At 53.7% G+C, this 23,068-nt stretch overlaps 2 protein-coding genes across 2 annotated transcripts; both read left to right on the top strand.

Annotated features, from left to right (window-relative positions):
* The first annotated feature begins 109 nt into the window (after positions 1 to 109).
* Positions 110 to 5,784, top strand: NOP2 (NOP2 nucleolar protein). Its single transcript, XM_035571574.1, has 16 exons — positions 110 to 294; positions 374 to 419; positions 498 to 574; positions 1,133 to 1,404; positions 1,703 to 1,746; positions 1,915 to 2,075; positions 2,887 to 3,086; positions 3,188 to 3,277; positions 3,357 to 3,444; positions 3,538 to 3,678; positions 3,866 to 4,005; positions 4,286 to 4,375; positions 4,674 to 4,796; positions 4,873 to 4,970; positions 5,072 to 5,202; positions 5,311 to 5,784. Exons 1-16 carry the CDS (start codon positions 111 to 113, stop codon positions 5,562 to 5,564), a joined length of 2,139 nt encoding a protein of 712 aa, XP_035427467.1. The 5' UTR covers position 110; the 3' UTR covers positions 5,565 to 5,784.
* A 6,423-nt stretch (positions 5,785 to 12,207) lies between these two features.
* Positions 12,208 to 22,522, top strand: IFFO1 (intermediate filament family orphan 1). Its single transcript, XM_035571539.2, is given in 10 exon segments — positions 12,208 to 12,341; positions 12,343 to 12,951; positions 17,366 to 17,426; positions 17,504 to 17,599; positions 17,917 to 18,057; positions 18,993 to 19,153; positions 20,074 to 20,194; positions 20,815 to 20,910; positions 21,097 to 21,227; positions 21,536 to 22,522. Coding segments are annotated over 10 exon segments (1,653 nt in total). The 3' UTR covers positions 21,639 to 22,522.
* The last annotated feature ends 546 nt before the right edge of the window (positions 22,523 to 23,068 follow it).

Genomic DNA, 23,068 nt, shown 5'->3' with positions numbered 1-23,068 from the left:
ACAGCGTGGGGGGTAACAGGCTGCGTGAGGAACACGGTCTGTGGGGAAACAAGGGGGGGCGGCCCTGAGGGGGGAGGAGGGCGACGCCGCCATGTTCTGTGTCGCCGCCAATGGGCGGGCAGGGGAGGCGGCGGCGCGCGTGCGCGTGCCCGTTCTCGGCGGCGGAGGCCTCCACGTGTGGCGGCGGCGCCATGGGGCGGAAGCAGGACCCGCTGAGGGAGAAGCGCGGCCCCGGGCGCAAGGCCCGCAAGCAGCGGGGGGCTGAGGTGGAGCTGGCCCGCTTCCTGCCGCACGGTAAGTCCGGTACGGCCCGGCCCGGCCCGGCGCGGTGCCACCGCCGTGGGCCGCCTGACCGCCGGTTGTCTTCCCGCAGAGGAGGAGAGCGGCAGGAGGAAGCTGTCCAGCCACGCGCGGAGGAGGTGAGTGGGGTCCCGGTGCCGGTGCCGGTCCCGGTGCCGGTCCTGCAGGGCCTGACGTCCCGTTCCCCTCCGCTGCAGGGCCGCCAAGAGGCGACTGGGAGCGGCGAGCGGCCCGACGGGGAGGAAGGCGCCGGGAGGAGGGCGGCAGCCGGCAGGTGAGCGCTGGGCTGGTGTCGGTGCCCCTCAGGGCCTTGCTTTGGGGGACGCCTTCGGGCTCGCTTCTGGGACATGCTGCGCCAGGTAGGAGCACGCTCACTGAGGAGTAAAGCGGTGAAGAGTCTCTCTTCTAAGCTATAAAGCCACTTCTGAACTCGCTCTCTTTGCATCAAGGTTGTCATAGGTACCTTGAGTAGTTGAGGCTTTTAGGAGCACCGCATTAAATCCTGTGCACTTGAATATGCTGTCACGGTAGGCAGGCGGGGATCAACACAGACTTCAGGAGTAAGGAGGACTTTACAATACATCAAAGTAAATACCGTAAGAATTTTACAACAGTGTTTTAACGTGGTAGTCTACTTAAGCTTTTTTAAAGTTGCTTTGGAGAGAGTTAAGAACATGCCTTTTCTTTTTTGACTGGTAAAACTAATGTGGAGATTTAGCGGACCTCTCTTATTGACAGGCAGCTCAGGTCTGTTTTGCATACTAAGTCAAAAAAACAGGATAGTTGCTTCTGAGAACAACACCTAGCTTCTAACTGTTTGTTCTGCCTGTAGCTAAAGACCAGGTATCCCCTCAGAAGGAGACGCATCCCAAAAGAGCAGCAGGACAAGCCCCTCAGCGCAAGTCTGGCTTCAGTGACGGCAATGCAAAATGGCTGACTCCAGCTAAAGCCAAAAAGAACTTGTCTAAAGGAAACAATGTGGAGTTATCCAGCGATGGTGAGGTGGAAGAGTGCAGCTGGGAGATGGAGGAGGAGGAGGAGGAGGATGAGAGTGGGGAGGAGATGGTTGATGATTATGGCGCCTCGTCATCTGAAGAGGAAGAGGTAAGAACTTTTTGCATTTAATTTTGTAAGAAATACTTGACTTTTCTGGCTGTAAAGACCCAGCAGATTTAGGGGAGAAGGGTGACCTTACTGGGAGGGATGGATGATGAGGTGGTGGAGAGCTTTGTCCTTCTTCACCCCACAAGAGCAATTTCAAGTTTAGCAGCTGGTACTAGCACAGCATTCAATGTCTTTTTTGTTGTCTGTTTTAAGCACAGCAGATAAATTTTACAGATGGCAAGGAGTTAAGGGGGTATTCATCAATACTGTTTCATTAACCTTTTGTCTCTCTATTTAGTTGCTGCCTATTGAAAAAGCTGCCCTGAAGCAGAAGTCTGACAGGTGAGGATTCGAGAACGTCTCAAGACAGCAAAATCTTTCGTGGTTGGATGAGGAGCCTGAGTTGTTCATTCTTTTCTATCCTCTCTGACATCCAAGAGGTGACGATTGTGAAGAGCCTACGCAGCAAATTGTTTTGTACAAAATGTCCATTCTTTTCTTTATACCTAGGGGAGGCCTCAGTGAAGATGACAGTGAGGAGGAGGAAGAGGCTGAGGAGACAAGCAGGCAGAAGACAGGACAGAAGGAAGAAGAGAGCAAAGATCTGCAGCTCAACCTAGATATAGATGAACAGTTCAAATTGCCAACTAACGAGCAGATTGAGAAAGAGAATATCCTTTATATCTGTGACATATATAAGCCATATGCACGCAGCAGTACGGAGCCTGAGCACAGCTGAAGAGCTTTCAGTTTTATCATGTGTATTGTTTAGCAAGATGCCTGATGAGGCATTTTTAGATGAGCTGCCCTAGCAGTTGCTATGTAGTGCTACAATACAGTATAGCTAGGAAATATGTTATGCCCTGTAAAGGGCTGAGAGCCTGCCCCAATCTTCCTTCTTTTTAGTCCTAAATGCATATGGATATCTGTCACATAGTGTATTCCCCTCTACCCTGATTTCCTGGCAGGCATTTGTCTAACCTGCTCGTAGAGCCTCTGGCAGTAGCGATTCCAGCATACAAAGTGCTTGCTCTTGGGCTTTGGTGATTTTCATTTCCTGCCTCTCCCTGTGCAATTTAATCTTGCTTCTTCTCTTTCTCTTCTGTTCCCTGTCGTTGTCTTTGGGGAACTTCCGGTCTCCTTTCTGATGCAGATAATGTTTTCAGCATTGGAAGACCTTTTTCATTGTTGTCTTTTTCCTATTTTTTCCTGTTTATTTAACTAACTAAACCATATTCTTTCAAGTGTCTCTCAATTTCTGCCTTGTGAACTTTTCTGTCCAGTTCTGTCCTTTGAATCCCCCTCCTGGTGAACTCTGTTGGAAGCTTAAACGCTAAGTTCCGTAGATGTGCGTGCTCCAACAAGGCCTTTCTGGTGCTTGGTGATGTGGCAATTCAAGACTCCCACGTGAGTGATTGTGCCTGTGAAGAACTTAATGTGCAAGTTTATTGGTTGTTTGTGATCCCTTAATGGTCTTTCTACCCAATGAGCCACTGGACCTGCACATCATTCACCAGCGCATCAAGGGCAACATGGAGGTGCTACAGGACTTCAAGGTGAAGCGGGAGGAAGGACGCACACGACAGGAGTACCTCGCGTTACTGCGCCGGGACATGGCTGCCTACTACTCCTACAGTGACTTCTTGCTCAAGAAGCTCATGGATATCTTCCCACTCCCTGAGGTAGAATCCTCCCTAGGCTGTATCTTGGCTGACAGGTGAGGATGTGGCAGCCTCCCTAGATCTTCATTTTTACCTCCTTTCTTTTGCTTTCTTCTGTCCAGCTGATAAACTTTCTGGAAGCCAACGAGGTTCCCCGTCCCGTGACCATTCGTACCAACACACTCAAGACGCGGCGACGGGACCTGGCACAAGTGAGCAGAAACCAGTGGCTGTTTCCTGCGCTGCCTGTCACACAGGGTTGTGCCTCAGCCCCATCTCGTTGTCTTGCAGGCTCTCATCAACCGTGGCGTGAATCTTGACCCCTTGGGAAAGTGGTCAAAAACTGGACTTGTTATTTATGACTCTTCCGTGCCCATTGGTGAGATCACCCTTCCTGTCACAGGGCTGAGCTGACCTGCTCTTGGCTCTCTTTATTTCATGCGTCTTCTTTTGTTCCACCTTCCCTGCGCAGGTGCCACCCCTGAGTATCTGGCTGGGCACTACATGCTGCAGGGAGCTTCCAGTCTTCTCCCCGTTATGGCTCTGGCTCCACAGGAGAATGAACGCATCCTGGATATGTGCTGTGCCCCGGGAGGCAAGACCAGCTACATAGGTACAGCCCTAGAGCCTTTCTTAGTCTTGGGAGGGATGCTCTGCAAAGTGATGCGTTTCCACTAGTCTACGCAGAAAGGGGAAACAGAATGGGACTGAATTCAGGGAAAGAAGGGAGGCGGCTGTACCTGTGGGCAAAAGTGCAGGAGGTTTTCAGCCCTTTGCTGATGTGTTTTGCCCTCCGACAGCTCAGCTTATGAAGAACACAGGTATGATCTTGGCCAACGACAGCAATGCTGAGCGGTTGCGTAGTGTGGTGGGGAACTTACATCGTCTGGGAGTCACCAATGCTGTCGTGAGCAACTGCGATGGACGCCAGTTCCCCAAGGTATGTGCCTATTTGCTCTGGGGTGTTCTTCCTGTGCTTACCTCTATGCAGAGTTGTGCTGTCCCTTTAGCAAAGCTTTGTTCTGTGAAGTCATTTCTCACAGAAGAATGAGCAGAGCTGCAGGGGACTGTGCTCATTACTTCATGTGGAAACATGAAGGTAGACAGGAAGGAACGAGAGATCTTTCCTGCTTTCCCAGTCATCTGGTTCCGTTTCTGGTCTCAGTCTTGTTCTCAGTCCCTACCAATAAACATAACTCTAAATGCATGTCTGCCTGTAGGTACTTGGAGGGTTTGACCGTGTCTTGCTTGATGCTCCTTGTAGCGGAACAGGCGTCATTTCCAAGGATCCTGCTGTCAAAACCAATAAGGTGAGTGGCCAATGGGGATGCTAGATGAGGGATCAGGTATGCGTCGTGAGAGGGAGGACTTTAGGGCAACTGTATTCTTGGGAGATCTCTGTAGTAGGGAAATTGATTTTTTCCTGCTCTTTTCTATTCTGCCTGTTGCATTGGAGCTAGTTTTTTTTGAGGTTGGTTCTTCAGAAGACTCCAGAATCTCTTATATCTTGTGCCTTGTTCTCCTGTCACCCCTTCATCCACAGTAGTTTCAGAAGCCTGGGGGTGCTTCCCTGTACCTCTGGCATCCTAACCTCTCTTTCCCTTTCAGGATGAGAAAGACATCCTGCGCTGTGCTCACCTGCAGAAGGAGCTGCTTCTCAGCGCTATAGATTCAGTCAATGCTGCCTCAGAGACAGGGGGCTACATTGTGTACTGCACCTGCTCCATCACAGTAAGTCCACACTGTGCCATGGTTATCTCCTCAGGGGGCTGGCGAGCCTTGGGTCCTAATGCTTAATCTCTGGCAGGTGGAGGAAAACGAGTGGGTGGTGGATTATGCCCTGAAGAAACGCAATGTTCGTTTGGTGGCCACAGGACTGGACTTTGGCAAGGAAGGTTTCACCAGGTGCGTGCCAGATCACAAGCTGCACAGGTGACTGACTCTTCCTTGCTGACCGGGGTTCATCAGGGGCATTCTATCATTTCTCATCCCTTTTCCTCCTCCAGGTTCAAGGACCGTCGTTTCCACCCGTCCCTCAAGTCTACACGGCGTTTCTATCCCCACACACACAATATGGATGGGTTCTTCATTGCCAAATTCAAGAAATTCTCTAACGCTATTCCCAAGGCACAGAAAGGTAACCTGGCACTGGAGGTCTACTGAGCTGCCTCGGCCTGCTCTCACAGGCAGCTTACCACGCAGAAACCACATGGGTTCTTCCTACAGCACTTCTCTCTCGTTTCAGATGAAGAACCCGCTGTGGAAGCAGCAAGTCCGTCCACTGGCCCTGAGACTGTCGTGGAGCCTCAGCCAAAAAAGAAGAAACTTGAGGAATCAAAAATTGCCCAGGAGCAGAAAAAAACCCAGCCTGCTTTGAAGAAGAGACATTCTTTGCAGGGTCAGAGGAGACCTTTGAAGGCTGTCCAGCGTTCTTCCCAGAAGTCACATGCTCAAGTCCCTGCAAGGAAGAAGCATAAGGTGAAACAGAATGGACAGTGAGAGGAACTGCTCTTCCAGGTGTTGTATCCCTCCTTAGGGAGCAAAGGTCGGCGGGCTCTCCTGGCTGCGTGTGTACCATGTTGCTTTTCCTGCTCTGTGCAGATAATCACTGCAGTACGGAGTGCCTAGGACAGCCACAACCACCCCCTTCACTCCTTTCTCTCCTCTGCATCGAGGACTGACACGCTGACACATTAAAAGTTTTATACTCTTGTTCAAATCGTGTCCTTTTCCCTCAAGCATTGAATGGAGAACTCTGTCCCCTTTTTCCCTTGCAACAGAAGCCCCTTCCGCTTCCATCTGATGCCCTGGTATTTTCAGCGTCTCTTCTTACTGCTGTTGTCACTCTGCAGCATGGACGTTTGGGAGCAGCAGTGAAATTGTAGCTGCCTGAATGAGGTTTATGTTGAATGGTGCCTGTCAGCAGAGTGCTTAGGGCAGGACTGGAGCTCCTAAGTCAGTGCTCCTTTGATGGTCCCTAGCTCCATGTCGTTACTGTCTGCTGGTCCACTTCACTCTTGTGATTGTCCCCAGTTCTTCCCTGTGCTCGTCAGAGAATGGTTAGGGTTGGAAGGGACCTCCAAAGGCCATCTGGTCCAACCCCATACGCAAGCAGAGCCACCTAGAGCAGGTTGCCCAGGACCATGTCCAGGAGGCTTTCGGAGATCCCCAAGGAGGGAGATTCCACAACCTCTCTGGGCAATTCCAGTGCTCTGTCAGTCTGTCTCCAGTATCTCCTGGTTGGCCTCCCAGACAGAAAATGGGATTGCTGCTGGTCCTGGTGCTGTGCGATCATGTTCTTTTTGCCTTTTTGCTCACCCATATATATGGTTGCTTTTCCTCAAGATGTAACAAGCAATGGTCTGGGCTGTTTCTATTTTCTAGGTTCCTTTCCCTTGTCAGTGTGACTTGGTATTCTCATCTTTGATTCTGCTTTCCAGTGAATAAATCTTTTTCTAGAGACAATTTGTAAGTAAGCTCTCTGCCAAGAATGCTCTCCAGTGTCTGCTCCACCATTGTTCTGGAGTTGGGTTGTTTAGCCAGCTAACTTCACATGGGGCTTTGCCTTGGTTTTCTTCCCCACACTTTGGGTTTGCAGGAGAACTTGTGCTATTACAGTGTTTTGTGTCTGGTTTTAAGGACAGCTGAATGCAGGTATAGGATCTGGGGAATTACCTTGCTCCTAGTCTTTTCCAGGTTCAGCAAGTAGTGAGACTGAGCATGAACTCCAGAAATACGTGTGCACACACAAGTGATAGATACAACCAACCTCAGACAGATTAGCAGAAAAAGGAGAAATGGGGTATGATGGGTGCTGAGAAAAACTCAAATAGCACTCAAAAGTAGAAATGGAAAAAATGGCCCCATCTTGTTCTTAATTGCAGGCTGATCAAACTTTGAGCGTGTTAGTGGACCTTGTGAATGCACACTTTGTGGATCTCTGGTTGCTGGTCTGCAGACTTGTGGTCTGTCCAGTGTCTGGCTCTCAGATCTCTTATCCTATTGGTTGGTTACTCCAGCTTGAAGTTTGCTAACATTTTTCAAATGCTCATGTTTGCAGAGAAAATTGGTATAAATAGCTTAGTATGAAGATAGCGCAACTGGACAAACTTACTAACCAGGCAGTTTCCAGGTGACTGGCCCCTTGTATATATTCCTCCTCTCCATTTTCCCATGCTTATTTCTCCCTCATCTAGCTTGATGCCTCCCTTTCCCCACCTTTGATCCTTTTTAGCATTGCATAAAATTTAAGAAGTGCAACAGTTTCCCTCAAAGGTCCTGTAACAAATTTTCTTTTTCCTTCCTCATGCTGATCTTGTTTTCTTTTGAGTTACAAAGTCTCTGGCTGAACCTCTTCAAGGATACCCTTGAATGGTTGCTGTACTCCTTCAATATGTCAGTCTTAGGAGTCCTGGTGTTTGTTACAGCCCTTGTTATCTTCTTAGGGCTTATGTATCTGTGTGTTTAATTTATTACAGCTCTGCTTTTTTTTTTTTTAGTGTTGACTAGCCATTAAACATATCCTTACAGCTATAAATTACTTTTCCCCCTGCTTCACAGAAAATTAGGGCAAGGAGGAGCCTCTGAATGCATTTGTCTCACTTCAAGCTTGTGTGGTGAAGTCTCTGGACTGCCTAATATATACCCTAGGGTTTTCCAGGGTTGTTCAGAAAAAAATAAGTCAATGCTAGGCACTGATATGAAGAGAAAAATTAGCAAAATGGAGAAGGTTACTTCCCTGTCTAAAATAACAGTGCATGTACTACTTCTGTCTGCATTTCGAGCATCCTCTGTCAGAAAAAAAGGATTGTAGGGATAGAAAATGTTCAGAGGACAAGTATATCTACAAGAGGAGCGGCTAAAGTGTAGGCCTTCCTAGCTTGGGGAAGAGACCACGGGGAAAGTAGTAATACAGTGGTGTGTAAAAGTATGGGTAACACTGAGAAGAGGAACAGCGAACAAATGCTTGCTGTTTTCCAATGAGAAGAACAGATCCTAGGACCCATCAACTTCACCATAAGCTTCTAGCATCCACAGGATGTTCCATGGTTGGTGTAGATGGCTGTAGAACATCCTGTGCATGCTAAAAACTTAAATGGGTTAAAAAACTAGCTGTATGCACAAGTAAAAAATGGTTCCTTTAACAGCTAGTAAACACAGCTGGCTCATAAAATCCATAAACCATGAATGGCTAAAGGCTGGAAGGGTGTTAGGAGGAGGTGTCGCTGCTTGCTTTGCCCTGTTCACCCCCTGCAGTCACCCTCCACTGGAAGCTGCTTCTTAGGTGGACCTTTGGTCCAGCTCAGGTGTCCCTGGGAGATGGTCCTACTGCTGTGCCTGCCCCTTTGTGTTCCCAGGGTGATCCTGAGCTCTACCCTGCACCTCCTGTCCCTCAGCTAGGTGCTGTACAGGGCTGCACGTGTGGCTGCAACAGCTTCCCAGTAGGCTAAGCCCTGCCTCTGCTCCTCAAGCCTTATTTCTTTTCTGGTTCCAGCAGATTTCTCCGAGAGTGATAAAATACAGGATTTTAGCTTAAACCTGAAAACTGGAATTATATAGCAATCTCCCAGCTATAGCGTGGTTTGTATCTAGAAATGCTTTACCTCTGGAAAGCTGTGAGCACATCCTTTTGGCAGAGATGCCAACCTGTCTCACTTTGCTGCTGCTACATACTGAGGTTCCTACACTGTCATGTAGTCTCTTGGCTTGACAGCCCATCTGTCTCGATAACCCCAGTGGCAGGGATAGAAAGTGCTTGGTCGGAATCCCACTGTAACAGCCTGGTTTCGAGCGGGTCTCCAAATTAGGTCAATCCCCTCTGAAAAGTGGGAATAGACAGCGTCTTCACCAGGTGAGTAAAACCAGTCTCTTAGCAAACATCATTCCACTTGCTCTGCTTGCCTGCAAACCTTTCGCTATAGGCTGGGGAAGATGGACGGTGCAGCTTTATTAGGTGGTTCTCCCTCACTTTGATTTTTCTTTCAGACACTATGGTTATTTCTTCTCAGATAACATTGAGGTGGCACTGGAATGCTAACATCAAGCCGCAGAGGCAGTACCCTGCATGCAGCAGCTGGGAAGTTTGGTTGTTTGCCCCTGCACTCTGGTCTGAGGCTGTTTATCTGAATATCAAAGCTGCTGGTAGTATGACTTGCAAAAGCAAGAGTTGGGGCAGAGCAAGGCAAGAACTGAGGCAAAGCAAGATTGCAAACAGAGCTGAGGAGTAAAAACACTGTCATGAATTAAAAGCTGGTCATGAAAAATTGGTGCAGTGTGTCTTGGGTATCTATTTCTCTGTGCCCCGTGCAAATCTTAAATGCCACCTCAGTAACTACTTCAAGAAAAAAACAATGGGAAAGCAGTAATAGACCTACCCTATGCAGTGAAGTTATTTAGGTAAACAAGGCCAGAAGCATGCAGAGCAAACTTGGAAAATGGAAGAAATGAGCTGCTGTGTTAATGACTGCCCCTGTGAGAAAAGTATTAACGCATGTTGTAAGATCTTAAGTAGGGATGCTACACCACTGCAGCCTTGCTGTGATGGAGGAAGGAAACCGAAGCCTTCCGGGGAAGAGGCTGAAGACAATATTGAAGGCATAATGGAAACATAAGAGAATCTAATAGCAATAAGAGAATCTAATAGCAATATAGGTCTATCACTGATGGCAGTGACGTTGTGTTCAAAACAGGGTTTGCAGCCTGCAGCAGTGTTGTCTCTTGTCAGGCTACATCCAGAGGAAGGGACTGAAATACTGCATGTTTCAGGAATGTGGCCACAACATTTAGATCCTGGAGTACTGGCTCTTGTTGTACATAACCACATAGATACACCTCTAGAAGCTTACAGCAGTAGATTTTTGTTCATCTAAGCTGTCCATGTGTGTTCCTAATAGGCAGAATGTGGAGAGCCTACGAAAAAGGATGCCTGTGTGTCCAGCCTGCCTGGCTTAGCCAAAGAGGCATTGCCGAGAGAGTAAGCTCAGTTAGGTTCCTGGCTATAGCACCTAGAGCTGCCTTCACATATGAGAGCTGGCTACACAGCTGTCCTTGTCTGGTGCTTAAGGCATTTCTCTCTCGAAAGAAAATATGTTTCCTCCTTTGCTGGTAGATTGCGATGTTTCTGTGTATAGGTTAGTATGGTGATTTCCCAGCTTCTGCTGGCAGCTATTGCTGCCAGTCCTTGACGCCTCCCCGTTTGCACCCAAATCTAGGCAACTACCTCTGGGCTGCTGGCTTTACTAGGCAGAAATGTATCCAAAAGTTGTGTGCTCGTTGCAGCCTCTAGCTGTAGACAGAAGCAATTTTAGGAGCAGGTTAAAGTGAAGCATCTTGGAAGTTGCAAGACTTGAAGAGTTCACACTGGATGCACAGTTCCAGCAGAGCCTGGTGCAAAGGAGATTGTAATACTAGGGAAGGAGAACAGGGAGTTGGGTTATATGGGGATATTACATGCACTAGCATCATGCATGTCTTAAAATGACAGTCTTGAGGAAAGCAATGGAGCTAATTTGAGTAACAGGTACTATGTTCCATCTACGAAGCACCTGTGCCAGGAGGATGCATTAGCTAGTAAAAGGCTCTGTGATCTGGGAGAGGGGGAACATCTCAAAGGGGCAGTGAAAGTTAAAGCAGGGTAAGAGACATGATTTTAATATGCAATTATCCACCTGGGGAATCTACCTTGATTTGCCAATGAAGGGAAGTGGCAGAGTATCAACGTCTTTTTATCATGCTGTCTGCAACTAGAGACACAGTCCCCCAGAAGTACTTGACTTGAGCAACAGAAATTTACACCATGTGTTTTGCACGGGCTCAGAAAACATGGTTGTCCTTTCTTGGCCATAAAAATCTGTGGAAGTAAGATAAACATCAGCATGTCTGTGACTAAGAACCTATTTTTACATCAGTTACGGTTGTAAGAGATGCAGTGAGGAACTCTGCCTATGCAAGCACCTGGGGTCCAGCAGTGCCACTGCTGAACGTGAGCTGATAAACACATGTTTGGAGAAGTGCCGTGGGTTTTGATGAACGGGTGGCGATGCCTTCCTCCACTGGCATCTCGTTAATCAGCTCCACTTGACGGTCTCCCCAGCAGGAGAGAAGCAGGCCACGCAGAGTTTAGGCGAAGTGCTTGCTGCACAGGCCGTGGTGCTGCTATTGCCACTGGGATGTTGCAGGCTGGGGGGTCGCTCTACCTGCGGGGGTAACAGCAGGGGGGATGCGAAGGAGGAGGAGGGCTCCAGATTCCAAGAGAAGGGTTGCAGCATCACCTTTAATCCACACCCACCCCATGCTCATCCTTTGCTGGCTGCTCGGCTGAGACCCGAGGAGCTGGTTTGCACAGGCGCCACGCTCAGCTGTGAGACGTGAGTCCTGGGGGAACCAAACACACGTACAGCAAGGGAACACAGGGCCTGGGTATCCACGCTGGGACCCCCAAATCAGCGAGTGTTTATGAACTGATCAGCTTGCTCTGTGTCCTCCCGCTAGCTAACAGGGTTAAGGGCATCCAAGCACATTTTGGCAGCACTGACGTAGGGCTGGGGAGAGGGGCTGTAGAAGATGGCCTACGAAAGGCTTGAGTGGTGGGCAGGAAAAAAAGATCTGAGGCCACTTAGGGAACAATGAGGAGAAAGCCAGTCATGGGATGAGGCTGGCTGCCTCCGCACGACCTCCTGTCCGCTCGGGCTGGCAGCTTTCTGTAGGCGAGCTGGTGATGGAGCAGCGGCAGGGCTGCCCCCAGGCGAGGATAATACGGGGCTTCGGAGAAGGAATCACGCCGTTTTACGGGGAGCAGCGCCGGGGAAAGCACGAAAGGGTCCTGCAAAAACAAAACGCGGCACAAAACACCGGGAAACGAGCGCTGGGGGCGGGGCGGGGGTGGGGGCGGGGGGGGGGGTTGGTGAGGCGACGGCAACGGGAGCCCGGCGGGACCTCAGCTGGGGATGCCGGGGCGGAGCGGGGCGGAGCGGGGCGCTGCTTCCCCCGGCAGCCCCGGGACCGCCCGCTCCGCTCGGGGCCGGCCCCGGTGCCGCCGCATCCCATCCGCAGCGGAAGCCGCGCCCCCGCCGCCGGGGCCGGCCCCCGCTCCCCTCGCTCCCCCCGCTCCCCCCGCTCCCCCCGGCCCCGTCCCGCCGCAGCCATGAACCCGCTGTTCGGCCCCAACCTCTTCCTGCTGCCGCAGGAGCAGCAGGGGCTGCCGGGCCCCGAGCCGCCGCCGCTGCCCTCCCCGCGCCCCGCCGAGCCCTTCGCGGCGGATCGGGGCCCCCCCCCCGCCGCCCTCCGCCGCCGCCGCCGCCGCCCCGTTCCCCCCGCCGCCCGCCGCCATGGCCCTCCGCAACGACCTGGGCTCCAACATCAGCGTGCTCAAGACGCTGAACCTGCGGTTCCGCTGCTTCCTGGCCAAGGTCCACGAGCTGGAGCGGCGCAACCGGCAGCTGGAGAAGCAGCTGCAGCAGGCGCTGGACGAGGGCGGCCGGGCCCGCGGCCCCCCTCGCCGCGACCAGGCGGTGCAGACCGGCCTGGTGGGCCCTATCCGGCCGCTGGGGCTGGGGCTGGGGCTTGGGCTGGGGGGCACCCGGCCCGCCACCCTCTGCGGCCCCGCACGGCCGCTGGGCTCCCCCGGCTGCCACCCCGGCGCCCCCGCCCAGGCGCCGCCGCCCTTGTCGGCCGCCTCCTCCCGCTTCATGCCCGGCACCATCTGGTCCTTCTCGCAGGCCCGGAGGCTGGGCCCGGGGCCGGAGACCACCCTGGTGCAGGGCCCGGGGGTCTCCTGGATCCACCCGGACGGGGTGGGCGTGCAGATCGACACCATCACGCCGGAGATCCGGGCCCTCTACAACGTGCTGGCCAAGGTGAAGAGGGAGCGCGACGAGTACAAGCGCAGGTGAGGAGGGGGCGGCCAGGGGGCCGCAGGGCTTCACCCAGCCGGGGCGGTGTGGGAGAGGCTGGCAGCCTGTCACCTGGCTTCTCCGGAGCCTGGGCTCTGGAAAGCGTGAGCATGGTAAGGTGAAAGGGACGGTGGACCCCAAAAAGCAGCTCTCGACGTTTGGATCTCCTCGTTCCCTCCCGGTGTTCGAACGCCCTCGGGATGCTGGGCGTGTGTTTTCTGGCTTCTCAGCCCAGCGCCCGGAGGAGAAACACCTTCCCAAGCGGGGACTCCGGATGGTGAAGGAATAGCGGGACTCCAGGAGCAGGGGTTTGAAAGGGGAGGGGATCTGGGGACACTTAGGAAGGAGGAGCAGCCGGAAAGTAGGTGAGAAAGGTGAAAGTGCAGCAGTGAAGGAGCAGAGCAGGTATGGGTGGGGGGAGGCTGCCAGGAGGAGGAGGAGGAGAAGGAGGGCTCTCTGGATACGTGGAGATGTGCTGAGAAGCCCTTGGGCAGGCTGGGTGGCTGGCTCCCCCAGGCCCTTTCCTTCATGCCTTGCTCTTGCAGCCTGGTATCAGCTGGCCGGGGCTTTCTCCAGCAATCTCCCACCAGGCATTTTCAGGGCAGTTTGTGAGGCTGCTCCAGGACCTGCACGTAGGATGAGATCAGGCAGCGAGCTGGTGTTGCTGGGTCAGGGCCTGGGGGAGAGCACGGGGCAGGGCAATGCAGTTACTGGCTGTTTGCTGCCCCAGTGTCTGACTTTTGAAGAGGATAAATCACTCTGTGATGCTGTAGAAGCACTTAGTGCTTAAGTACGCACCCAAAGGAGCAAAACACAGCGTGTTACCCAAGTGAACTGTACTGCTGGCCGGTGCCTTGGAACTGTGGGGTCTGGTGCCAAAATCAGGACTTGGGATCCGAGATGACACCTTACGTTGCTGGCTTTATAAGGCTTTGGCTGAGCAGATGTGCCTGTTGCATGGCCGGTGCTCCAACGGCACCAAGAGAGGATTGCAGGAAGAAAGGTGGCGCCCCATCTTTCCCACTGATTGCCTCTGCTTTTCTGTGCACCTAAGGCCTTTTTATTAAGCAAGGGTCAGGTTCCTTCCCCGGGGGTGGTCTGCTCTCCTTGCGTTGAGTTTTTAGATCAGATAGGTCGGAGCTAGTGCTGCATCAGGGCAACCTGAGCTGGGAGCGGAGCCACCTTTTTGGAAAGGGAAAGTGGAGAGAGCGCCGAAGGAGGATGGGAGACGGTGTTTGGATACAGCTGGGATGCCAAATCCTCTGTCTGGGCTTGTGAGCATGTAAGCTGCTGGGTTTGGGAGTGCCTGACTCTGTTTTGTTGGTTGGTGCTGATGAAACCTGGGAAGAAAGGAGAGCTTCTGGTGGTTGTCCCGCCTGGGAAAGCAGGTTTTGGTAAAGCCTGCTGGGGTAGTGGCTGAGGCAGCAGGGACGAGCTGCCGTGGGCCAATGTTGGTGGTGGGATCTATTTTTGGACGGTGTTACCAGGAGCTGGGAGGAAGCAGACCCCACCCCCAGACCCTTTCCTATACCGGGTCCCAAACAGGGGATGGGAGAGGAGGATCCCGTTTCCGTGCCCTTGCCTGTGCTGAGGGCCAGCCCCAACGTCCCCCTTGCCTGTGCAGGAGCAGGGACAGCTCTGGGCTGCCGTGGAGACAATGTGGACGGTGTTGTCTCCAGGCAGCCCTTTGCATGGGGGCAGAGGCAAGGGGTTGTATCAGTGCAAGGCGTGGTGGTGGTTCTTGTGCCTTCTGGAGGAGCCGGTGGGTTACGGGGCAGCATTGCCTTCATGCAGTGCAGCAGGAGGAGCTTCTTGTTGGATATGCAGGGCCTTAAGTTAAAGCCTGGGATCTAGGAGGGGTTTTAGGGGCAAAAGGAAGGAGAAGAGCTGCAGGAACCACACTTGGGAAGGCGTCTGAGGCTAGGTGGTCTGCAGGGGGGTGAAGGATGCCTGTGAGTAGCATACAGACCTGCCAAGCGCTTTGGGGTCTGAGAGTCTCATCGGGTCTGTTCTGCCCACTGCAACTATATTCCCAAGTAGTTGTCGTCTTTGGATGCTGCAGGCACCCACTGGAAGTGTGGCGTGAGGAATGCCACAGTACACATGCTGCAACTGCCCTCCAGCAAGGTGTGCCAGGCTGCAGGGAGTTCACCATTAGCGTTAAGCTCAAATTAGCTCAAAAATAGCAAGAGAGAGAGAAACGTGCAGCTTCAAGCACCGAGCAGTCTGAGGGGCATCCTGCAGCGCCAACCTGCCATAAACGTGCAGCCGGGAGTAAGGCACCTAGCGTCTGCAGTAAATGGGATTTCTAAAGGTTTGGGGGTTTGCTTATTTTTCCACGTGAAATTTTGGGGACGCGCACCTGAGGGAGTGGGATATGTGGGCTGTAGAGACGGCGTCTTGTCCTGTCCCCAGCTTTGGGAGAGGTGGCCCGAGCTCAGCAAGGAGGTGGCTGGCTCTGCCTGTTGCTGGGACCTCGCTGTCTTCCCTCTCCCTTCAGGCAGGTCACTGTGGTGTGGTGGCACGGGAAGGACGCGTGTCCCCCCTGGCATGCCCTGGCGATGGTGGAGCAAGGAGGCTGCGAGCTGGGGCTGTATGGCAAAGCCTGGATCCGACCAGCAGCAACCTGGCAGAGGCTCCTGGCTGCTCCGGGCTGTGGGTGCAGTGATGCAGTCGGGTTATTATTAGGAGTGGTGCATTGCAGAACAGAAGAGGGAAACGGAGCCAGGCAGGAGACAAGTGCGAGAGAGAGGGGTTCGTAAAAGGATGGGCATGCAGGTTCGTCGCTCACGGGGCAAACCGTTCTTGCTTTCTGCCGTTAGATTAGCATTTATCTGATCTGTACTCATCTTCCATGGCATCCATGTGAAATGAATTCTTCCAAGGTTTTGGAAGTCCGGGCTGTACAGAGACCCAGAGGGAGGTGGAGACCAAAACAGCGAGTAAGCTCCGTGCTGAGGAAGACGCTGACAATTTTTTTTTAACGGTGGAATGCGTTTTCTCCCCTGGGACAGAGGCCTTGTTTGAGCAGTTCCCATATAAGGAAAATTATACCTTTTGACTTTCTCTTTCCCTCCTTCTTTGTCTTTTTCTTCCCACAAAGGGATGCAAAACCCCTTTGACTCACCTTCTGGAGCTGTGGGATAAAACCAAAGCTAGGAGCACACACTTTGTCCTTGTCTGAGTAAGGAGAAGCACTGCCAGCTTTAAGAGCTTAGAAATTCATAAGTCAGGACTTGCCCAAACCATCAGATTGTCTCCTTACCCTAGGATAGCAGGAGTGAGGACTTCTATTGAGCTCTCTGGTTTCCTGGTCCTCAGGATTTGTTTTCCATGCTGGGTGCAAGTAAGCAGAAGAGGTTTTTCCTGTCCTCATGCCATTTAAAAGCTGGGGTCATCAGTGCTTGGAGGCATTAAACAGAAACCAGAGCTCCCAGCACCAGGCAGGGCCCAGCTCTGGTTGCTTTCCCAGAGAAATCCTGCTGTCCCAGGAGAGCCAGGGGTAGGACTTGGAGCAGCCTTGCAGCACGCTGCATCACACGGGGCAGCAGTGGGCATGGGGTGCATGCCAACCCGTTTGCTCTCCCTGATTGTCCTTTAGCAAACAGTCGTGCAGCCTGGGGGCCTCCCAGCTAAACACGGACCAGGCCAACGCCGCAGCACGGCCCAAGACGATGATCTCATGGCTGCGAAACACAGTGGAGTCCGCTGCTGGGTGACGTGTGTCTGGGCAGGAAGGCTGGGCACCTTGCAGCTCAGCCAAGTGCGGTCTTCTGCACAGCTTTTTGCAAAGCCTAATGCAGTACCCACCACCCAACCCAATCAATCCGTGGGCGAATGTGGTGCAACCTCGCACAAAACGGGCCAATCCGTCACTGTTCCTTGCAGGACAAAATATTTTTTATTCTAACCTTCACATCGAAGCACAGAACAGCCGTGTAATGTGGTCTGATATTAGACCGAGTTTTGTGCTTCTGAAGGGCAGGCACACAAATGCAATCACACAAATGCAAGCACACAAATGGAGCCACAAATATGGTGCAGGTGGGTGCAGCTCTGCTGTACCCGGAGAAGCTCAAAGCCCATTCCCACGTGTTGCAGCTGCTGCGCGGAGCCTGCGGTTGGTGTCCCCAGCTCCCCCCACCACGGGAGCTGCTGGCCAGCCCAAAGTGAGGTCAGCGAAGAGCGTTGTGGAGCTGGGTTTGTGGCCAGGAGGGCTGACGGGCATTTGGCAGCTGTGGCTGCCTGGAAACAAACGGCAATGCATTCCTGGGCATGTTCTCCCTCCCACCCTGCTGCCACCCTCACCCCCTCCGGGATAGCTTTGGGGTGAGCAGCTGCCACTCCGTTCTCTCCAGCAGCCTGCGATGCGAGGCAGGTGGGATCTGACCGGCACGTTTCTCTCCCTAGATGGGAAGAGGAGTACACAGTGCGTGTCCAGCTTCAGGACCGAGTCACTGAGCTGCAGGAGGTGAGCATCGCCGCCCCTTTCCCCTGCTCCCCAGCTGCCCCTTGCTGATGTGCACGTCTCCTTCTGCCCTGGGACAGGAAGCCCAAGAGGCTGAAGCATGCCAAGAAGAACTGGCCATGAAGGTGGAGCAGCTCAAGGCAGAGCTTGTTGTCTTCAAGGGACTGATGAGCAATGTGAGTCCGTAGCCCATCTCTGAGGTGGCAGCGGGTGTCCTGCTTGAGTGGTGGGGTCCAGGCTGTGGTGTGCTTCCTCAAACAGCAGACCTGCATGGAAAGGCATCTGTGCTGGCTCAGAGCCCCGTGGTGGGGCACATCACCACTGTACAGAGGTGGTCCTGGGTGCAGTGAGCACAGTGGGAATGCAGGTGCAGTCCTGCAGCGTGGGAACTATCTTGCTAAGGGAACGTGGGGGCCCTGGCTGCCGTTTGCCTTGCCTAACCCTCCTCCTCTGTCCCTCCCTTGTGGTGCTGTGACCGTCGCTGCGGGTTCAGAACATCACAGAGCTGGACACGAAGATCCAGGAGAAGGCCATGAAGGTGGACATGGACATCTGCCGGCGCATCGACATCACTGCCAAGCTGTGCGACGTGGCGCAGCAGCGGAACTGCGAGGACATGATCAAGATGTTTCAGGTGAGATGCGCCTGTCCCAGGCTCAGCAGCCAGCTCTGGGGAGCAGAGTTCCCAAAGGAGGTAGAAGAGACAGCAACATGACCCCGCTAGGGGAGACACTTGGTCACCCTGCCCCTTACTCCTTGTGGTCCCTTGCTCTCTGTCTCTCTTGGATGCTGTGCTTGGGGAGCATCAGACAAAAGGGCACAGAGAGGAGTCGGAGAGCTCCAAACGTTGCTTCAAGTGTCAAGAGTCCCCTCAACCTCTTGCCAATCTGTTGTGTTGGGCCCTGGGACACCACAGCGATAGGGGAGCAGCTGCAGGAGGGAGACAAGTTTCTTGAGTGTCTGTCTCTAACTCCATCTCTCTCCTTCCCCTTCCCCTCTCCGTCATTTTCTCTGTCACTCTTCTCTGTCTCTGTCTCTTTTCTCTTTCTGGATGTTGCTGCATTTCTGTCTCTCTCTCTTTTTTTCCAACAGAAGCAACTGGTTAGTTTCATTCAGTTGAGAAATTGTACAAATTATAAGCTTTCTATAAGGTTGGACTGTAAATATGGACATATTTCACTTTTTTTAGACTGTCTCTTTTTTCCCGTTTCTGTCGCTGTGTTTCCCTCCGTTTCTGGTCTGGGGTGGTGGGTGTTTTGAGTTCTTCTGCAATAAAACCTCATTGTTTGTCTCATCAAATTCATAGAATTCATCTTTGGTTGCTTAGTTTTAATTTTTGAAAATGCTAAAACCATATTTTATTCATTGCACCATCTTCAACCTGATCATAATAAGCCCGTCTCTCTCTCTCTCTCCTTCTTTCCTTTCTTCCTTTCTTTCTTTCTCTCTCTCATTCCCTGTCTTTCTGTCCCTCTGCCATTCCTTCTCCCTCCATCTCCTCTCAACTACCTACTCCCGACCTCGGACCCGGCCTCGTTTCTGTAGTCTCTGCACTTGTCTCCCGTTAAGGTCCCAGCCTCGGTGGGGCGGAAGCGGGAGCGGAAGCAGGTCAGCGATGAAGATACGTCGCTGTCAGAGAGCGATGCCTCCAGGAAACCTGAAGAGGAAGAGGAGGATGAGACCACAGCCATGAGTATCAATGAGGAAATGCAGAGGATGCTGAACCAGCTGTGAGTGCTGCCCGGCCTCACTCTTGCAGAGAGCCTTGCCTCTGCTGTCCCACCTCCAGCAAGGTGCTTGGGCAAGCTGCCCCGCTCCTGGCGTGGTTCTGAGCCCCAGCTCTGCCACCCGAGGGGGTGCGTGGCCCACCTGGCTGCGGGCTGTGGCTTCAGGCTGCAGCTGGGGGCCGTGCTCCCAAGGGGAGGCTCTGTGATGGAGCGTGTCCTCCTGGCTCTTCTCCACCCCGCTGGGCACCAGGTTCCCCTGTGGGCACCCTGGACGTGCAGGCTGATGGCTGGGGACGTAAGGGATGGGAGCAGTCTGCAGCTCCTGTTTCAGGGTGAGGGTGAGGTGGGAGCTCCATCAGGGCTGGTGTTTGTGCCCCGTGCCCTGTGGCTGCACCAAGGTGGGACTGACCAGTACCTAAGCCCTCCTTGGCTGTGGGGGGGATGCTGCTCCCAGTGCCTGGTTGCACTCTGTAGCTGTGCCCTCCTGTCCCTGGGTGCTTGCAGCCCTCTCCCATTCCCACAGCCTCCTGAGGATGATGAGGATGTTCAATTTTCCCATTAGGGCTTGCTTCAGTTCCCCTGTGCCTTCGCCTCCATGGCAATGCCCTCCTGGGTGGCACGTGCCTGCTGAGCAGCAGTGCTGAACCATCCTCCCTCTGTCCGTGCCCCTCCTCTCATCACTGCTCCTGGATTTTGTGAGTCATTGCCTCGGTTTGAGGCTCCTGACCATAAAGCTGGCCCTTTCTCCGTCAGCTGTTGGTTTTGGGCATGCCTGAACTCACCCATGCGCAGACATCCAAGAGCTGCAGCCCTGCCCACGAGCGGGGGCAAGGGTTTCAGCGCCGGCACAACCCCCTGCTCTGCCTGTCCTCCCTGTGAGGGTTTTTCTGCTTGGTGCTGACATGCCGTCCCCTCACCCACAGGAGGGAATACGACTTTGAAGATGACTGTGACAGCCTCACGTGGGAGGAGACGGAAGAGACGCTGCTCCTCTGGGAGGACTTCTCCGGATACGCCATTGCTGCTGCAGAGGTGCAGGGGGAGGTAACGGTGGTGCCAGCCTCCCTCTTGGGTTTAGCCCTGGGCTCGTGCTTGCTGTCTGGGGTGCTTGGTCCTGCTGGAGTCTGGGGAGGTGCTCGTTCGGTGACCAGGCTTCAGAGCCCCTTTGTCTCTCAGAGGCCCATGCAGATGCTTTCTCCAGTCCCAGATGGATCTTCAAGCTGTGCTGAGTTCTTGTGGCCCTCTCTCTGTCTCTGCCCACAGCACATCTAGGGCAGCAACTCTGCCCAAACTGTGGCCCCAAAGTCTGGCCAAAGCCCCTGCTGTCCTGTACCTTTGAACCTCGGTGGTCCGCTGGGGACATGTAGTGCTTGAACACAGCCTGTGTGTAGGGCATCAAGGTATCGGCTGTGTTCTCCAAAGTTTCTGGGCTTTGCTGGGCTTTTTCTGGTCTGATGTATTTGCTGTCCGGTGTGGCATATCTCAGGTCTCTCTGCCACATGTTGACAGGACTGACTCATGCCCTGTCTGTCACCCTGGCTATATTGCTCATGAATTTTCTTCTTTTATCCACTGCTGCCAGTTCTCTCTCTGATTTCTCTCTCTTTCCCCTGGTTTATCACGGACACTTGCCTGCCTCTAAGCATGCTTTCTGCTCTCCCCAGCAACAGGATGACAGCCTGGAGAAGGTGATCAAGGACACAGAGTCGTTGTTCAAGAGCCGTGAGAAGGAGTACCAGGAAACCATCGACCAAATAGAGGTGTGAGGAGGAGGGAGTGAGAGAAGGGTGGGAAATGGGGGAATGGGTCCCTGGAGGAGGGAGAAACCAACTGCTAGAGCAGGTAGTTGGTCACAGAGAGGATGTCAGCCTTGGATCTGGCCATGCCCCCTGCTCTGCAGCGCAGTGTGCCCTGGGCTTATCTCTGCACCATCTCCTTTTTGGCAGCTCGAGCTGGCCACGGCCAAGAACGACATGAACCGGCACCTGCATGAATACATGGAGATGTGCAGCATGAAGCGAGGTCTGGACGTGCAGATGGAGACTTGCCGGCGGCTCATCACCCAGTCTGGGGACAGGTAAGCAGGAAGGCCAAGATACCTGTGGTAGTAGTCGGTAGTGCCAGTCCTCACGTGGTGTGGGGAGAGGGCAGGTCCTGGAGCTGGGGCTGTTGGACTCCCAGTGAGCAGCCTCCGCACAGGCCATGGTGCCGTGTCTGCAGAGGGTGAATTGCATGCTGGAGTTAGTTCTGACAGGCGAGGCCCCTGACAGAGAGAGGGGAGCTGCCATTGTGCAGAGGTGTGGGGCGTTTGGAGCCGGGCTGGACACCCTGCCAGCACCCAAGGGCTCCCCCTGACATTGCCGTGCCCTTTATCCTTCTGCACAGAAAGTCTCCTGCCTTCACCCCGGCCTCCACCAGCGAGTCGGCGCCCAACGAGGAGAGCGAGGAGTCTGACCGGGATCCCCCCAGTGACGCTTCCATCAGATAATGAGGGGAGGTCCCGCTCCCTTGGCCCTCCGCTCCTGGCAAAGGGGTGTCTGAGCCACGCCTGGGAGAGACTGTCAGGGACACGGAGCTGCTGGTAAACGCCTGTCACCCAGGCCCACCCCCACCTTGGGGCAGATCCGCCTGCCACCAGGTGTCTTGCGAATGGGAATAGCTAGGTAGACCCTGTCTGGGCCGCTCGTCCTCCAGCCCTTTCTCTGTTCCTTCTCCCCGCTTCGGTTTACCTGCGGTTCAGGCAGGGTGGCCCCAAACTTGCCACAGCAGCGCTCTCCAGGACCTGTCCCCCAGGCCCTCCAAACCCACCTTCTCCGGGCTCTGTCCTGGTGCACCTGGCCTGCCCCCTGTCTTCCTCGTGCCGTGCAGGAGCCGAACTAGAGCTGTACCTCCCTGCAAACTGGACCTGACGCTGGTGCCAACTGGACCGAGCCCTGGGCTGTCCCCATCCTCGCTGCTCCCTGGGCATTGGGGTAGGCCTGGCGCTGTGCCAGGCACCGCCGCTGTCCCCTCCCGTGGGGCAGGGGCACCGAGTCCCGCTCACCGTGCACTTTGCTTTGCTGCGCGTCGGTGGCGCGTTTGTTACAGAGACGAGGGATCATTAAACGGGACGGTTGCCTTTTCTACAGCTTCTCTGGGCGTGGGCTCTCACTGGGCTGCAGCAGGCACAGGACTGCATTGCTCGAAGCGGGGCCTCCTCTGCCCGGCCCTGCTCCCCGGGATGCTCCCATCCCTCGTGCAGGAAGGTGCTGGCGGTGAGATCCCTCTTTGGGCAGCTACAAGCCCTCAAAGGGCCACATATAACGCTGGTACTGCGTGGGCCAGGCTCCAGGCTTAAAATAAAACCAAACCGAGTTGTTTTATCTGCACTGATGCCGATGGCACCTTCCTCTGATGTGTCTGCACCCCTTCACCACAGGCCAGCATCCTCACTCCAGCTTTCTCCCAATTCCTATTTAAAAACCAAACAAAAAACCACTTACATAAAGCTGACAGCAGGCTGAGGTTAGTTGCTGAGGGGAATGACTGAGCAATACTGAGAGACAGGAGAGGTTTGTGTTTCTGTGGAGGAAACAAAGTTGAACATGGCTTGTGCCTTGCAGAGACCTTCCTGCCTAAGAGCTGGGTCTCCTCTGCTACGTCAGCTTTTTACCAAGGTTTCCCAGAGCATCTCCTTACCTGTCCTCAGTTCTGTATCCAGCCTAGGGTGCACCTGTCTCACCATCTCCTGTAGCATTTACCCGTGTAGACCTTGCACTTCCTCCTCCAGTGACGGGATGTTTTTGGGTGGGAAAAGTATCCTGCTGAGAGGCAGTGTTTTGCAGGGTCGTCTGCAGATCAGTGGACCCAGGCTGCACAGCAAAAGCAGGTGAAGCTCCAGAGAAAAACACCTCTTGCAAAAGGCCCCGAAGGGAAGAT

This window comes from Cygnus atratus, chromosome 1 (assembly GCF_013377495.2).
Source record: "Cygnus atratus isolate AKBS03 ecotype Queensland, Australia chromosome 1, CAtr_DNAZoo_HiC_assembly, whole genome shotgun sequence".
In the NCBI taxonomy this organism is placed as follows: domain Eukaryota; kingdom Metazoa; phylum Chordata; class Aves; order Anseriformes; family Anatidae; genus Cygnus; species Cygnus atratus.
The sequence above is the reverse complement of the archived record's forward strand: the minus strand, read 5'-3'. Positions and strand labels throughout refer to the sequence as shown.